General features: G+C 37.8%; 1 protein-coding gene and 1 long non-coding RNA gene across 2 annotated transcripts in view; one reads left to right on the top strand and one right to left on the bottom strand.

The window, feature by feature from the left end:
* Positions 1-3,961: 3,961 nt before the first annotated feature.
* LOC128016913 (uncharacterized) lies at positions 3,962-5,134 on the top strand. The gene is made up of 3 exons (XR_008184309.1): positions 3,962-4,110; positions 4,329-4,435; positions 4,631-5,134. It is a non-coding gene; the product is annotated as an uncharacterized LOC128016913 (long non-coding RNA).
* Positions 5,135-8,815: 3,681 nt separating this feature from the next.
* LOC128016910 (integrin alpha-11) overlaps positions 8,816-18,079 on the bottom strand; it is a 47,212-nt gene continuing 37,948 nt past the window's right edge. Inside the window, exons 21-30 of the mRNA XM_052601864.1 lie at positions 17,910-18,008; positions 14,036-14,112; positions 13,631-13,714; positions 13,465-13,555; positions 13,254-13,367; positions 12,611-12,694; positions 12,064-12,174; positions 10,946-11,041; positions 10,252-10,365; positions 8,816-10,055 (exon numbers count right to left, since the gene is read on the bottom strand). Coding sequence (XP_052457824.1) covers positions 9,978-10,055; positions 10,252-10,365; positions 10,946-11,041; positions 12,064-12,174; positions 12,611-12,694; positions 13,254-13,367; positions 13,465-13,555; positions 13,631-13,714; positions 14,036-14,112; positions 17,910-18,008 — 948 coding nt within the window. The 3' untranslated portion in view covers positions 8,816-9,977. The remainder of the gene's footprint in view (positions 10,056-10,251; positions 10,366-10,945; positions 11,042-12,063; positions 12,175-12,610; positions 12,695-13,253; positions 13,368-13,464; positions 13,556-13,630; positions 13,715-14,035; positions 14,113-17,909; positions 18,009-18,079) is intronic.

The following is an 18,079-nucleotide window of genomic DNA, read 5'->3' as shown; positions in this document are numbered from 1 at the left end:
TCTCCCTGTATTGTGTTTGCACTTCTGGTCTCTGGTTTCCCCATTTTTTCTGGCCCTCCGTCCCTCCCCCTGAGCCTCCACCTGTTCGCCTCCCTCCTGGTCTCTGGTTTTGTAGTCTTGTCTTGGAGCATCTGGGAGCCGCTCCGTAGAGGGGGGGTATTGTCACAGTGTCTGGTTTGTGTTCCCTGGGTATCCACTAGATGTCCTCCTTCCCCACGGTGTCTGTCACTTCATGAACCACATTCCTCACATCCTCTGTCTAAATCATTGCACTCAGCTGTCACTGGTTATTAATCATTGCATTCAGTCAATTCCCCATTAGCGTTTGTCTCTCCCTGTGTATTTATACCCGATCTGTCTTAGTATGTGTCACGGAGTCCTTGTTTATTCACATCTGTCTCTTGTCGTGCTCTAGCCTTGTGTCCTTGTTTGTTTATGTTAGATTTGTTTGGTATCGACCCCTGCCTGGACTGTTCATTCTTTGTATTGCCCTTAATAAAAGACGTACTCGCATTTGGAGCTCTCACTGTGTCTCCTTGTATCCCGGTCATGACAGTAGCCCCACCCCTTACCTGAGAGCATATAAGGCCTGCTCGTGCTGCTATTCTCCAGTTAACATTCGCTTCTCGTGACTTTTGGTTTATTCTCACAGCTCGTTGTTATTTTTGGGATGTTTCACTTTGTCTTCAGGAGGACATATTGTTCAGATCAACCTCTGCTGGACATGATCGTTTCACACTCTAATACAGCTGTGTCTATCTGAAAGCCTCCCACGCTGCACTTCATTTCCAAACGAGCCTATTGATTTCGTGGACGAGGACAACACAGGATGTCTTGAAGGCTCTGATGATGAGGCTATCCTGCCTTCTGTACGCCTCAGTCTAATGCGCTACCCCAATCCGTCCATATTGAATATTGTGAGAGAGCGGCGTTCGCCTAAATATCGAATGGCCAGAATTAAAAGTGTCTCCAATCAGGAGAGGGACATAAATGATGGGAAACTTTTTGCTCCCAAGTGGGTGACTCATACTATAATGCAGGGCTACAGACTGCAGTTTGCAAAAAGACCCCCTCATTTCAATGGTGTTCTGAAAAGAGGAAATCCCTTCCCCTTTAAACAAGGGAGCAAAACCCGCTAATATGATAAATCAGGGATTTTATTCTCATTATTTCCTGGTTCAATAGAAGGACGGCTTTCTCCACCCCATTTTGGACCTCCGAGTGTTAAACATTTGAGGAAATACAAGTTCAGAATGTAAACACAACACTCTGGCTGGCACCATAAAATGGAATGACTGGTTCACATGACTGGTTCGATCTGAAAGATGCTTTTTTTCCCCACATAACACAAGCATTTATCCGTCACACAGGAAGTTTCTTTGTTTCTTTATTTCTTCGTTTTCAAGGCACATGTTATGAATTCACAGTTCTCCCATTTGGGCTTGCAGTCAGCCCAAGGATGTTCTGTCTTTGTGCAGAGGTGGATTTAGCTCCCCTGAGATTGTCAGTTCTAAGGATTCTGACATGAATAAATGATTGATTCATTTTAAAGCCCAATCGAAGGAGAAAGTGATGCAGGAGACCTGCAGTGTGCTCACACACATCACATCTCTCTGGTTGGATGTTGCAGAAAGTCGTGATGACAGATGCATCCTTGACAGGCTGGGGTGCCACCCAGGAGGGTAGAACGGTGAATGGTTTGTGGCCGAGCAGACTACGTTCAGCACTCATAAATTATTTAGAGCTCTTGACAATATAGAAAGCTTTGAATTATTTTCTGCCTCACCTGCAAGGACATCATGTGCTCATGTGCTGCGACAATACCACAGTGGTGGCATGTATCAATTGCCAGGGCAGTCAATGCTCATCAAACTTCATGCTCTAGCTCGCAAGCAGTTAGTGTTTTTCCTGTTGTTACATACTACTCATGTTCCAGTCTTTCTGAACAGAGGTGCCTGGCCAGTGAGACGACAAATTTAAAAGCACTAGGGCTTCCCCCGTGTGTGCTTGCTACTAGTGAGAATACCAGGGCCATCTCTACACTGTCCTTATATTGTTGTAAGTGGCAAGTGTTTTAAGGCTGGTGTTATGGACATAATATCAGTGCTCAGTTTGTGATATTTTGTGTTTCTTACAAAACCTTATGGATAAAGGCAAGTCTTTTTCCACTATCAATGTCTACCTGGCTGACATTTCTGCCTGTCATGTGGGTTTGGAGGGCTCAGCGGTTAGACAGCATCATTTAATTTGCAGATTTATAAGGGGTGCTCATTGTTCTTTGCAAGTGATCAGGAGGACTGTTCCCGAATGGGATCTCTCCATGGTGCTGGAGGCTTTGTCTCAATATCCTTTTGAGCCCATGGGAAGAATTTCCCTGAAGCTGCTGTCCTTCAAGATGGCTTTGCTCTTGGCCTTGGCATCAGCTAAACATGTCAGTGAGCTTCATGCACTCTCAGTTTATACCTGTGTTCTGTGTGTGCATCAGGGTTGCCAGGTATATGATTTTGGGATGTGTTAGGCTACACAAAGTAAGTGTAATAATTTGTTGATTGAAATGGATTTATCAGAAGACTTTGAAAAATCCCATTATGTATATAACATCTGTTTTACATCTGTTATGTTCCTTTATGTTACACATTGTAGCAAATCAAGAAAAAGGGATATTTTGTAATTTCTGTGGTTCCTGCAGCAACCCTGAGTCTGCAAAATTTCTGGACAGGATTACATCTGCTGCACGAAGTATCATGTTTATAATGGTACAATATATTTTATTTATTTTTGGAAGTCGTGGCCTAATGGTTAGAGGGTTGGACTCCCAATCGAAGGGTTGTGGGTTCTAGTCTCAGGCCGGATGGAATTGTGGGTGGGGGGAATGCATGAACAGCTCTCTCTCCACCTTCAATACCTCGACTTAGGTGCCCTTGAGCAAGGCATCGAACCCCCAACTGCTCCCCGGGCGCCGCAGCATAAATGGCTGCCCACTGCTCCGGGTGTGTGCTCACAGTGTGTGTGTGTGTTCACTGATCTGTGTGTGTGCATTTCGGATGGGTTAAATGCAGAGCACAAATTCTGAGTATGGGTCACCATACTTGGCTGAATGATACTTCACTTTCACTTTTCTTTCACTTTCTATCGTAAGAAACAGCTGCATTTATTTGACTCAGGAATGCTTCTGTTCAATCAGATGGCCTGTACTATCTGTTCTCATCAAGAGGGGTCCTTTACTAGATGTTCTGTGATATGACCACTGTGGGCGGCGGCTGGACCCTTGTGGGCAGTGTTCATGAAAACAACATGTATGGAAAGTGCACTGTTGGTGATCGCTGGTCTAGCCAGCAGGGCAGCGACCCAAACCGACCTGATGGTGATGGGACATGGGCAAACACAGTCACATTTGGAACTGCAGAGGCCGCTACAAGTGATGATTATAAGGTACTTTTTATTATGCTAAAGGATTTACAGCCATGGTTCAACATAAAGGACATTAAGACACTGAACCAACAATCAAATGATGTTTATCTGGAATCTAAAACAGAATCTGACACAGTCAGGCAAATAATATTTAATAATATTAAAAACTATTATCGATTTAATCATGCTGACACTGTTGGGAAAACAAAACTTCAACCTGTTTTAGGAAAAGCACAACTGAAGTTGTTTTATAAATGCAATGATACAGTGATTTTGTAGTTTATGAAGTACTTAACAAATAAATGTGACTTAACTTGACAGAATCCTGGATACTTTGACATTGATGCACAGGATGTGTCTGTGTGGCATGTTCCTAATAATAGTGAGATGCAACACTGGACCACTGCCTCCATCCTGCGATACCACACTGAAAATCACTTCTTAACCTTACATGGAGGAAACCTTTTCAATTTAGGTCAGAAAAACTTCGACACTAGTTTTGTGTTTGAAACATTCATAGAAATATAAGCAAATCTACAAATAAAAATAACACTGAACATTTATCTAAATTTTTCCAGAAATTCCCTGTGAAGTTTGGAATTGGGACTTGCCACAATGATAATGGACCTGCTATTCCAATAGTGTATGATACTGGAAATGCGTTATCAACCCAATATCTCTATGGTCCAAATTCAAGAAGTATGGCAATAGTTCTTAAGCCAGTATTTTGTCAAATATTTTTAAAGGAAGTAACTAAATTGATTGACATTCATAAAATCTATGTATTATTCAGTTATATTATTATGCAAAGGACTGTTGAGATCTGAACACTTTAATGAAAGCCATAATGTGTTTGCATGGACATCTACCATGACAGACAATCATCACTGATATATTTTATGCTTTTTTATTTTTAGGAATATTTGAGCCCGGATTCATCGCATTCAGGGTCTTCAATAACGAAAAGGCTGCTATGGCTCTTTGTTCAGGCGTTAAACCTGTTGGCGGTTGTGACACTGAACATGTGAGTTAAAAATAATTTGTTAACATTTAATAAAGAAATTTTGTAACAGACAACAATTCATGTTTTAGTATAAAAATGAAGAGGAAATACATTTACAACAATACACTTACGACATAAATTAATATACAGCATCAGTGTTATTTGAAGAAATGCATGTTATGTTGCAAGTAATGTACGGTACTCATATTGTTGCAGTTTTGTATTGGTGGAGGTGGACACTTTCCTGAAGCGGCTCCTAGACAGTGTGGGGACTTTGCGAGCTTCGACTGGAGTGGCTATGGTACTAATGAAGGATGGAGTGCTTCCAAAGTAATAACTGAAGCAGCTGTGCTTCTCTTTTATCGCTGACATGCTGATCAGTCTAAAATCTTCTCTTTGACTAATGTCACACTGATTAATACTGGAATGCTACATGCACAATTCTTTTCATAAATCTATATCATCACAATATATAACTTTTATATCAGAATGCATATGTGCAAGGTGTTTGTCACAAATAAAAAATATGGAAAAGGTTAGGATATACATAAAAAAAGGCAATGGCAGACTTTCAAAATGCTCCTGAGATTCTTCTTACTTTACTATCTTTGTTACCTATGCTAAACCGCTGTTATTAACTGATGCATTCTTTTTGCCGGGAGGATTATCTGTGATTGGTATGAGGTCCTCCCGTGTGTCATTAAAGCATATTCAAAGGCATTGTCTGGAGTCTGTCTGGTTACTGCTGTGCAGCAGGTTAGTGGAAAACCACAGATCTTATTCCCAAGTAATACTGTTCAAAAGGATACAACTGTCCAGATCAGGACCCCAAAAATCAGGAACAGTAAAGGTTACTAGAGGTTATCCAAAATGGACATGCAGTAACAACTGATTGTACCAAAGAACAATCTGGACAAGAGACCAAATTATGAATAAAAAAAAAAAATATTATGAGAGAAGCTTTAAGTAGAGGAGATGGGGAAATACACAAGCCCAGTGGGGACAGGACAATATACACATGCACTCTGCAAGTTTTAGAAGGACTTATAGCAGTAATACATTTCCCAAGAAAACCAAGTAACTATAAAACTTGTTAAAGACAGAGAACAGGAGGAAATAAAAAATATATATATTATAAAAAGGCAAAAGAGAGGTATGAGGAAAGGCTAGGGCTACCATAATGTATTCATCCTTCACAACTTACTGCACCTTGGAGTGAGGAGCTGGAACCTAAATTTAAAGTACGCAGACAGTGAGAGAAGTGAGTCATCAGAAAATGATCTCTGAGAAGTAAGATTACGAAATAAGAGAGCAGGAAAGCTAGACCTGAAATGAGTGTTATCAGATGCATAATGACTGCTCTGAAGTAAACATAAAAGGAATAAAGTGCTGAAACCCTACAGCTTTGGCATCAGTAGCGGTTTTAGGCACGGGCGAACCGGGCAGCCGCCCGGGGCGTCATTTTTTCGTGACACATTGGGGGCGGCAGCACGGGCAGATAAACAAAAAATCCTCTGTGTCGCGAAGCGGTTTTTCGTCATTTATATCATTTCACTGTGTGTGGAATTGGCAATTTGGCGCTCCCTGCAGCTGCCGGCGCCCCTGCTTGCTGAAAATATCCACTGAAGCTTTGTGTTGTGAGAGAAGTCAAGTGTAAAAAGGGGAGTGGGGCGATCCAGGCGCTTGCGACATTTCACCTCTGGGTCTCTCTCAAATGGAACGGACAGGGCGGGGGTGGACGGGGACGGGGGATCCACACTAGTAAAATAATTAATAATAGGCTAAAGTCAGTCACACACCTCGACTTTCTTCCAAATAACGCACATTTCATTCATAATGTTATAATACAGGCCTATAGTTCCTGCAAATGAAACTAGGTAATACAAAACGATTATGCGGTCATCAAGGTGAATTGGTTTAGTCTTGACTTCTGGTCGTGAGGGACAGTTGGGGGGATGGGAAATCTGTTGATTGTCGAGTGCCAAATTAACAGAGATGGAGAAGAAAAGGTCAAAGCCAGGTGCCCAGTTTCGAAAAAAAAAAGAAAAGAAGAAGAGGAGAAACAAGCAAAAGATAAAGGTATGCAACTATTGTCTCTGTATGATTACAGTATCCATTTCATGAATGAAGGGCTAATGTTAATTGGTGGTGGGTATAACTCTGTGTTAGCCTTTTTGCTATGATGCTTGCTATGCTTATACAACAATAATTTGGTTTCAACTCAATCACGAGATCTAATTTATAATATTGTGCTTTGCAATAAAACTGTTAAAAGTTCAGTTATCATTTCCATCAGTTGGTTTAACATTAGGCCCTGTAAATAACCAACAGCATTTTATTTGCTTCACAGTATGCTAAGTATAGTTTCCGAAGTATAGTTTTACAAGTCATAACTAAAAGTTTGTCATGTATAATTTGAGGCAGTAACCTAATGGCACCTCCATGAAAGTTAGATTGATATACAAATTTTGGTTGAAAAATATCCTGAAACCCAAAAAGTTTTTGTTTTTGCCTATACATATAATATAAAGTCATTTAATTTTTTTAAACAACTGAGTCCCAGTGACCATAGCATAACGTGAATAAAATATAAATTTTCAATGTATTTTTTTTTTACTATTTGTTTCTATGCTCTAAACAATGTGATGACATGGGGGGGGGGGGATAAAATAAATAAATGTTTTTTTCCGGGTCTAGGAGGATATAGCGTGTAATGACAGACATTTAGTGTGTAAGAGCATGTATATGTAAACCTTCTATTATGTTTTGAGTCAATTTGACCCTAGGCTGTTTTAGCTTTATAAAACATTATCCTATGGTCTTTTGATTTCAAATGCAGTTAAATTGCAATTTCAGGGGAACTTCTAAAACATTTTGGAGCATCCTCTTCCACTGGTCAGGATGAGCCAACCACCTCCTCCGCTACACATATGTCTCCACAAATATCATATATTGAGGATGAAGACCTCTTTGCCTCTACTTCTACCCAGCATGAGCTTTCAGGTGTGCATATCGTGTGTGTGTGTGTGTGTGTGGGCTACAAGACAACTGCAATTTAATGTAATTTTAATATTTCTGATAATTTATGAGTAGGACTGTGTTTTTTCACTGCTATGTGTTTTGAGTAATATGCCAATATGCTGTCTGATAGAAATGCCTGGAGCTGAACCCCCACTGAGCCCCACTGGCCCTTACATCTGACTGACAGGATTCGGACTGAACTGGTTCAAAGAGGACCAAGTAAAGTGCCACCTGGCTTTGTTTTCCGTAGGAATGAGAGTAATGGGAGAAGTTGCCACCACTAATATTTTAAGAAGAAGTAAGTGGTGAAAAGATGGCAAGAAGTTGGCTGATTTATTAAATTAAGAACAACAGCCTCTTTTGCTTCTGCTGCAAATTGTTTTCCAAGAGGAACGTCAATTTTACAAGTGCAGGTATGGCAAATTGGAAACATGCATGCAATTATCTCACATCATATGAAAACAGTTGTTATAATAAATTATTGCTGTTTGCGCAGAACTTTGTTAGCTATTTTTTGTGTGTGTGTGGGAGCGGGGGGGGGGGGGGGGGGGTCTCGGAAGGGGTCTCGCCCAGGGTGTATTTCAATGTAGAACCGCCACTGTTTGGCATGACCTGACACAGAGTTGAGAATTAAACTTATTTTGTCAGAGATGAATTAGGAAATTGGCTGACTGAGAAAAACTTTGGATTGAAGAATCCCGCAGAACAACAGAATATACAGAAAGTGCAGTAGAGTAAATAAAGAGAATGGATGTGTGACAATAGACAGTGGGACAAACAGATAGAGGAACTGACATATTATCTTAATCTCTGAGAAATAAAAAGAAAAAAGGACGGAAAAATAGAACAATAATATTTGTACAAGGTAGGAGATACAGATTTAAAAAAAAAAAGAAAAGAAAAGAAATAAAAAAAAAAAATATATATATATATATATATATAAATATATATATATATATATATATATATATATATATATATATATATATATGTATGTATATTTGTTTAGAGAATAAGCTCAAAGAAAAATAGCTAAAGGCCCAACAAAGAAAGATATAAAAACAATAATAATTCACCAGTATTCAGTAGAATTGTAAGAAAATGGCATCTGGTCTAAAAGATCTATGGTCAAAGATGACTAAAACAGTGAATAAAACAAGACAGGCCAGAGAAAGATGAAGGAAACTTAAAAGAATGATTGAGCTAAATAGCCAGAGAGGGTTTTTTAGAATAAGGCCAAGATTAGTAACAAAAAGCAGGACAAACTTTATAACAAAAATACAGCATTAAAAAATGTGCTTGTGCACAAAACAGGTAGCATTTAAGATCTATCATGTTTATAAACAAGACTCATTCTTTTTCCAAATTCTTTATTTAGATATTTATTTTATATTCTTGGACATGTATATTTATACATATTTATGATGAAGTATTGGAGAATAGGGATCCCTGACTACAATACATCTGCAAATGATACAGATGTTTCATAGCATTGTAAACACTGAACATCTTTTGATGTTAGGGAACATTTGAACAATATTCTTAACAACTGAAATTCATGAACCATCATCTGTCTGGCTGACATACTGTACAGTAAGCATACCCTTTCTCAAAATGTCTCACTAGAGATGCACTGCAATACCACAATCCTCATGAAAGCAAACAATTGAAATGTTTTGTTACAAGCCTGTATATTTACAAAATTCAAGTTTGTATCACTATAGTATAAAAAGTGCATCACTATTTAAAAAGTCAAAAGTATATGCCCACCTCTATTGTTATGAGACTGAAGAATGAGCATATAGAAAAATACAAAAAATTATTGATGTGTAATTATTAAGATTATTAGAGGAGAATATATATATATATATTTTTAAATGGTAGAGTCCACAAGAGTTCATTTTCTATTCAATAAATTATGACCACTGCAAAAAAAAACAGAGCTACTTACTCCAGTGCATAATATTACATTTCAATAATGACGGGCATTACAATAAAATGAGCTAACTTTTTGCACTTTTTTTCCTCATAGATGTCCCTTATTTGGAGATGTCCAAGAAGAAGCACCAGAAAACCTGGCTTTTTCTATAGAGTTACAGCCCTTTGAGGTTTCCCTTGTCTATTTGCAGTCAAACATTGGATTTGACCAAGGATCAAATGCAAATGACTGCACTTCCAAAGACCCTGTGGAGAAAAAAGCTTTTCTTTTCTAATGTATCTTCTAAAAAGTTTCTGTCAGAAGGATGTCCTGTCCTCATCATGTCATCTGAGGGTTTAGATCTGGAATGAGAAGTGATTTGGAGACCCATCTGCAGGGCCGGCTCAGTAAGCAGTGCAGGCATATGGTGAGCACTATTGCAGTTTCTTTCATGGTTGAACAACAGGTCGTCCAGTGCACAGAGCAAATCCCTCTCCTTTTTTCATTGCCTAAAGTCTTGTTTTTCTCTCTCTATGCCTTTTTCTCTGTTTCGGAGACGTCTAATGTTGCTGTTGGTTGGTCCCTGAGATGTAGGCCTGTCTGAACCCTCTTGAGCAGTCTGCGTTATCGCTCTTCCATCATCTTACCATTAGCTTCATTCTCAGTCTCCTCACACCTTTTCTGCCTTTGGAAAAACCCTAACTAGGGAAAAAAAATTGATAAATTACAAATGATCGAGATTCACACTAACAGTCCATCCATCCATTCATCTGTGCATGCTTAAAGAGCACGTTGTTTGGAAGATGAATTCATTATGTACTCGCTCATTATAAACATTTAGCAAGTTTTGAACACAAAACAAGTTACATTGTGCTGCTTCAAAATATGGATACAATACCTTCCAAAGAGCCAGAATGAGGAGCGAGAGGAGTAACAGGCCTCCAAGTGTGCTGCCTATGATTATCCAGATGGGAACACGGTAATCCTCCTCTTTACTGATCTCTAGGATTATCTGAAAAAAACACATACAAAAGAAAAATATAACAAACTAAATGCTGTATCAGAGATCATCACATTTCATCAAATGTTTCATCTTTTACAGCTGAGATCAAATTTGCTGATTTTAGTATCTATGCCTATTTCCCGTTTTGCCTACAGATGGCAGCACCACACAGAATACAGAAAAGAACAGAACTGAAATGTGCTGCTGGTCCTTTCGGTCCCTTTGGCTCCAGGTTCAAAACACACAGTAGCTCACCAGAAGACAAACTGATGTGTAAAAGGAAGGTTCTGGCACGAGAAAACCAGTGCGTCTATATGAAGTCAAATATTGAGTCATGTTGGCATGAAGACATTTATATTTCATGCTTGTGTACAACTGTTCTTAACTCTTTCTGACAGATGAACGAAAACACATCATTTGGCAATGTTTTTGTCTTTCAAAATTGCCAAGGACGGAAAATACAAAAGCTACTAACCACATCTTAACAAACGGAATCATGGATTTATTTTTACCTAGTCTAAACATGTTGTCCATCAGTTTCTGTAACATGGCTTTTTGTAATTGCTGATGTGTATAAAGGGTGACTCACATGTCTGACCGGCCTCTCTTCAGGCAGAAACATAGGGCTGGAAGGGTTCAGCTCCACTGAGGCTGTCGTCACCAGCTCGAGGGCTTTGAACTTCAGCTGCCCGTGACAAGAAAAACAGTTTTCAGTTTCTCTGACAGTTGCTTACTCCAGTAGTTGTGAGAAAGTGGGAGGGGAACAAACACTACCGGTGAGAGATTAGAGAAGTGGTAGAAAAAAAGTCAGTGTATTAGAACACTTTTTGCAAAACGTCTGACTTTCATTGCATTAGATCAAACCAAATGGACATTGCAAACAAGTGATGCTAGAGCCTTTCTCGGCAATAACTTCACTTAATAACACTTTTATTTGACAGTCAACTTTAGACATTTTACTAATTGTAATTAACTTTGTAACTACATGTCAACTACCGGTGATTACAGTATTAGTAAACTGTGTGCTAACTCTTTTTCTGGTTACTTATACCATCAAACTGTAAGTAACTATATATAAATTACTGTAAGTAACACGTCACAACATGTCAACTTATTCTACTAACCCTAACCTAACTGTACTAATACTCTAATCAGTTAGTTAACATGTAGTTGCAAAGTTTCTTATAGTTATTAGAATACCTAAAGTGGACTATATCAAAATAAACTGTAACCCTTTGGTTTTCTGAACAATCTGATCTTAAGGTGATTTAAGCACATTTTTGTGCCATATTAACTATACACATTTCATTAACATTTGACGACCAAATATATATACGACCAAATATATAACTTACTTTTTAACAATATATCTGTTGTTTTCCAAAGTGAAACTTATTCTTGTCAATTGTTTCACTTGAAAAGTGTGTTTTTCATTAAAAATATAAATGCCACCTGCTTTAAGTTTTGCTCCAAATATTTCCACATTTTGGGTGTGGATTAAATGTGCAAATTAATTTCTGGTGTCACTTTTATTTTAAGTACAAAATGTAATCAAAACCAGATTCTAGTATGACTTGTCTCTAATTACTAGTCTGATCATAGTTTTGTGTTGGCTTTGGGAGATCACTGTGTTCTGATTACAATTTCTTTCAACATCATTCTTCTTCGTCTTCATCAGATTGTTATTTCAAAGACACAGGTACTCACTGCATGCAATGCATCAGTACAGAGGGATCCACCGATTTCCACGCTGACGTCTCTGTAGGAAGGCAGGTTGATGGTACACTGCACTGGCACTGTTAGGGTGTTGGAGTAATTCTGTGCAGAGAGACAAGAGACCTTTCTCTCACAAACAGACAGTCTTACTGATGAAACCCAGCTGCTTGTGCAGGGAATCTGATGTGCATTAGAGTTGCATTACAAAACTCCCTACCTCAGACATAAAAGAATCTTCAAAAACACATTGAACATGAACTAGATTTACTAATAATACGCTTTATTTATGGCACACTTTATTAAACTCAAGTGGCTTTATTCAGAGAGTACAAAACCAACTATTTTGCAGAGAAGTGCTTTGCTGTTGTGCATTAAATCAACATTATATCTGAAAGCCCTTAAATCAGGCAAATTATAAAGCGCCATAAACAACACAAGCCAGACTTTTATAAAGTGTCAAGTGCAAGACTGAAATGTGGCACACATAGTGTCTGTGATAACAAGCAGACACTTTAAGCCTGTGAAGAGAGGGTCTTACAAGTCGTGATGTTCGTGAGAGGTCCTCCGGAGATGCTCGACTGTGTGCCACATGCTGAGGGGGGATACAATGACTTCCACCTACCTGATGGAAAATAGGAACAAAGCACTATTAATATCATTAGTGTAGCTCAAACAGTAGAGCATGATGCCAGCAATGCCACTGTAACAGGATCCACTCCCAGAGAATGCATGAACTGATCAAATGTATACCTTGAATGATGTGTAAGTCACTTTGGAAAAAAGCTCCTGCCAAATGCATAAATGTAAGTGCAAATATCAATTTAAAACTATTTGAGTAATTATAATATTTAAATTGGAATATTTAGATTTATGCAACTGGCAAATGATAAATGAAAACAAAATTTATTTTAAATTGGCCTTGAAATATAAAACGTTTCATATCCACTGAATGGATCTAATCATAGTCTGAAGCTAAAAAAGTGAAACCTCTGAACTTAAATCTCCAGACTGGCTGTGATTTAGGCGACTGACTCATCTAGACTGTAAATCGGGGCAAACATTTGGGCAAAAGCCATGCAGTGTATTCCAGCCTTTAGAAATATTTTTGGAAATCTAAGGGAAATTGTAATAACAAGTAGAATAAAACTAGTAGAATAAAAGTCAAGTTGCATCCTCTTCACCTGGTCAATATGGAAATCTCTGATCTGCAGGAGTTGATTGCCATTTTTCGTGACCTCAGGGATTGCAATGTGCAGTTGTAAATCTTGGATTGGAAAATAACCAAGATTCTGGATCTGTGATTTATAGAGAAAACATGGTTGTTTTTTTCAAAGCATGAGTTTTTGGGGCCCTGATCTCTTTAATTACATAATGCAAGGAAGTGAACCTCACCTGAAAAGTAAAGTTGAATGGAGGGTTAAAATCACTTGGTTCCTCTAGAGAGATGTCCGGTTTAAGCTCATATCGGGTAGGGTAAAAATCCCTGAGGAAACGAAAGCATATTGTAACAACCACACATATTGACTTGAGCTTTCAAACAAACACACATGTATCTCACCTTGTGAAGAGCAGATCAGCCTCGTATTTCAGAGTGTAGAAAATGTCATTAATGTTGTCATGTAGGACAACTTCCTCCCCCTCACTGCAAAGACATGAGAACAGGCATGAGAAACCTCCCAGGCAGTTATGCTCACCCTGTGATTCACTGCGCAGTGACACTTGGTTGTGGACGAGAGGAGTTTAACATTCTAGCTCAGGCATCATCTGTGTCCAGTTCAGAATAAATAAAAAAATTCTTCATAACATCTTGTAATAATGTTTCTTTAACCCTTTAATTGAAAGTTTTAAAATCCAGTTTTTCAATTTCATCTTAATTGTATTATACAAAATATTTTCCATATCTTAACATTTGCAACAGCACACATAGAGCATATTTGACTGCTAAATGTTAGCTGTGTCTTACCTGGTAACTTCCAGTATGATCTGTAGGTGATCCAGCAGCACAGAGGGACTGAATTCAAATTCCAAACGAAATGTTACCTGGAGAGTGAGAGACACAGACTAATGTTTAATCACAACAAGCACATGATAGTTAAACAACTAACTATTGGTTTTCTGCAAATTAAAAAAAAGCCTTTGGCAGAGGATTATGAGTAAAGCCTGCAATAACCTGTTTTTAAAATAGAGGCCTCAAAGTCAGGCTGATTGAAAGTATCAGAACCAGGTTAGAGAAACCTAGTGACCATTAACAAAGATACACATGAACATGTGCATGCTCGTACTTTTTCACACACTGACACAAAGTTCTGACAAGCATGTGATTGAGGGAAAAATGATTGGAAGTGTGTTTGTCACTACATATAATTTCTTAAATACCACAGTCTTTCTTTCATCCATTCTAGCTTCACACACATCACGCATGCTCAAAAATTAGTTCATCCCTAGCTTTTGGATTCCTCGCCTCCTAAAATTACACGCTGATCACATCTAAAACTTATATTTTTAAAGATGAATCAATATTTTCCAGGGCAAACAGCCTGTCAGGATATAGGAGAATGACACAACCAGGCCAAGACCCTTAACACTTGTCGGCCTCAAGCGTTTTTCTACAGACCATGGGCATACACACACACAGGTGCATCTCAATTAGGGCTGAAACGATTCCTCGAGTAACTCGAGTTACTCGATTACAAAAAATGATCGAGGCAAATTCCTCTGCCTCGAAGCCTCTTTTAATTTATTTTAAATCTCACGTCAGGTTCTTTCGCAATGATTTTTTAATGTGACACATTGCGTTTACGTCACCCACAAGGTGGAAGGAGACGCAAGCGCTGCATCCGAGATCGCATACTGCAAGGAGTCAGCAGTGTTTTCATTAGAGCGCGCGGGCAAACGTGAAGAGAACGTCGTGGCGTGTGTCCATTGCAAGATAGAGCTGGCATACAACAACTAGGGCCATATGATTTCCGCGATGCAGAAAACGCGGAGGGAATCGCGGAATCCAGTCATAAAAACGGAGTTTAACAGTTTAATGCGGAATGGCACGAAATTTGACAAATTGCGAATGAATTGATCAAAAATAGGTCATTGCACTTACATCAAATCAAATAAATATGGACTAATATCTGTAAATATTAAGCCGGAACAGTCTATTTAAATATGAATCCTGCATGTTCTGTGTGTCTCTGTTAATGAATGGAGCAGAAGCGCGAGTTCCTTTATCACACACACTGAAGCGCGCGTGCTGTCTCACTAAATAAGGACGTGAACACATGAACAACATCTCCAGAACTGCACTGACAGTCACTTCATGAGCATTTGACCGTTGTCACATCACAATACAAAGAACTGTAAAGGTACGTCGACCCGTCAAAATAAAAGTCCGTTTTTTTTAAGGTTTAATCACACAACATTTCTTCCATGTTTTATTTTTAATAGTAAATCCCCTTTGTTTACCAAAAAGTTAAGTTTGCTTAATTTTTAATAATTAAAAGATAAATTAAATTAATGTTTTATGTGTTTAATGTTTAATGTGCATCTCAGAAAATGCTTTATTTTAAACCCCAACTGATTTTTAAATGAACTTAATTCATCTGTCAACTTTATTGTCATTGTTCACATTACGAGTACAGACAGAGAAACAATGTTTAAATGTTTATTTTTGATGTATGCAATGCATTTTATGCATTTAAAAAGTAAAAAAAAAAATTCTAAAAAAGGTCTTTAATATAAATAAATATTATATTGCAATAATATTGCACTTTAATTAAGCAAAAACACATTTTATCCGATTACTCGATTAATCGATGGAATTTTTGGTAGAATACTTGATTACTAAAATATTCGATAGCTACAGCCCTAATCTCAATAAATTATAATGTTGTGGAAAAGTTCATTTATTTTAGTAATTCAAGTCAAATTATGAAACTTAATAAATTATAATATAAATAAATTCAATGCACACAGACTGAAGTAGTTTAAGTCTTTGGTTCTTTTAATTGTGATGATTTTGGCTCACATTTAACAAAAACCCACCAATTCACGATCACCAACCCAAACCCACCAACTGTTCCTGTCAATACTCTGAAAATCAGCTCAATGAGGCTTTAAAAAACATGGTACAGAAAAAAAAAATGTGTCCAGCAGAACAGGTTTGGGATGAAATGTAAGTGATGATAGAATGTTTTTTGTTTTTTGTTTTTTTTGGGGGGGGGGGGGGGGTGATCTATCCCTTTAAAGCACAGAAGCAGGCTTTTAGTTGTATTATTTTGTTTGAAGAAAGTGAAGCACTTGGAAGCACTTATAACTACGTGGGCAAACTCTTCATTACCCCTTGGTGAGTAGTGGCACAAGCAGCATGGAAAACATTTTTTTTTTTACATTCTCTCCTCAATTCTCCTCCTTTTATTCCACTTTCACTCCATCACTAACTGTTCTGAGCTGAACCAGGCTCCCAAGTTGGCCTGAATCTCTCCCTGCAGCCACAAAAGTGTAGCTCCAATGACCTCCAAACCTCTAGAAAATGAATCTGGACTTGTTAGAAGCTGCTGACTGTTTTCTATCAAAGCAGTGCCCTAACACAGGACAGAATTCTGTGCTCCAGACCTCTGCTCTGTGTGGATGTAGTAACTGTATGGTAACAGCATTTTTGTATTACATACTTGCCTCATGTCTTCTTTTTCTGGACAGTCCTGAACACAAGCTTAAGGGTCAACTGTAAAATGGACACTAAGTGATTCATTCTGTATAACTTCAGGGTTCTGGTGACCTTATGGGTATGTCTATGCCCTGTGGACCATTCCAGATGTAATGATTTGGTATTACAGTGATAAATCCTGACAGTTCTGCAGATGTGAGGAGGTCTATATGGCTTTTGACTGTGTGGTCCACTATGTTTGTGTAAGCAAGTCTTTCTAGAGCTCAGACGGCTAGTGCTGTCTCTGGTGTAACTTCTAAATGTCTATTGTTGCTGACCATGGTAATAAAACATTCTCACATTAGTATTATACAATATATAATTCTGCATTCATGATCATATGCAGTGCACACTGGCTAGAGCACAGTTTGGTAAAAACATTAGTTACTACATTAAATTTGACTTGGCTCAGGTTCCAGAAAAACATCACACCAACAATTTACTTAGTGTCATGAGTAACAGACACATTAGTGAAATATGACAAGAGTTTAGTGAAACTAAATGCTAATTTTTCAAAAGCTTTTTAAAGTAATTCTGCAAGGTTGCAATAAATTAATCAACAGTCATAGTAAAGACCTAAATTGCTACAAATGTTTTCTATTTCACATAAATGCTGCTCTTTTGAAATTTCTATTAATCAAAGAATCCTGAAAAAAAAAATTACCAGTTTCCACAAAAATATTAAGCAGCACAACTGTTTTCAACATGTGGTATTTATTTATCACGTGACACTTAAGACTGGCGTAATGGCCGCTGAAAATTAAACTTTGCCTTGTAATAATATTTCACAATGTTGCTGTTTGTACTGTATATATATATATATATATATATATATATATATATATATATATATATATATATATATATATATATATATATATATATATATATATATATATATAAAATTAAAATGCTGTCTTTGTGAGCATATACATCAAAAGTTTTTAAAAGTTTTTCCAAACCAAAACTACTGATCAGTTGTTTAGTTACAGTACCCTTACTGGAGAACAAATTTGGCCCAAAAAAGTGTTTTATTAAATTGTCAGTATTGGTGTAAGAGTGTACACATAGTTGTCACTTTGGGCTAGAGGTTTCTGATATGGTTCATTGTAACTCTATAAATGTGGAAGAGGCAACTCACCTTTGACTTTGCTCTCATAAAAGGTGCACTGATATTGCAAGATTTCTCATATTTTTGCCTGTTCTCACTGCGGCAGTCTATATGTATATCAGAGTTATCCTATAAATAGAGACAGAGAGAACAGCCCAATGTAACAGTTCGTTTAGCAGATGCCTTTTAAATGGTCATTA

Source organism: Carassius gibelio, chromosome A7 (assembly GCF_023724105.1).
Source record: "Carassius gibelio isolate Cgi1373 ecotype wild population from Czech Republic chromosome A7, carGib1.2-hapl.c, whole genome shotgun sequence".
Lineage (NCBI taxonomy): Eukaryota > Metazoa > Chordata > Actinopteri > Cypriniformes > Cyprinidae > Carassius > Carassius gibelio.
Note: the sequence above shows the minus strand (reverse complement) of the source record. Positions and strands in the feature narration are given on the sequence as shown.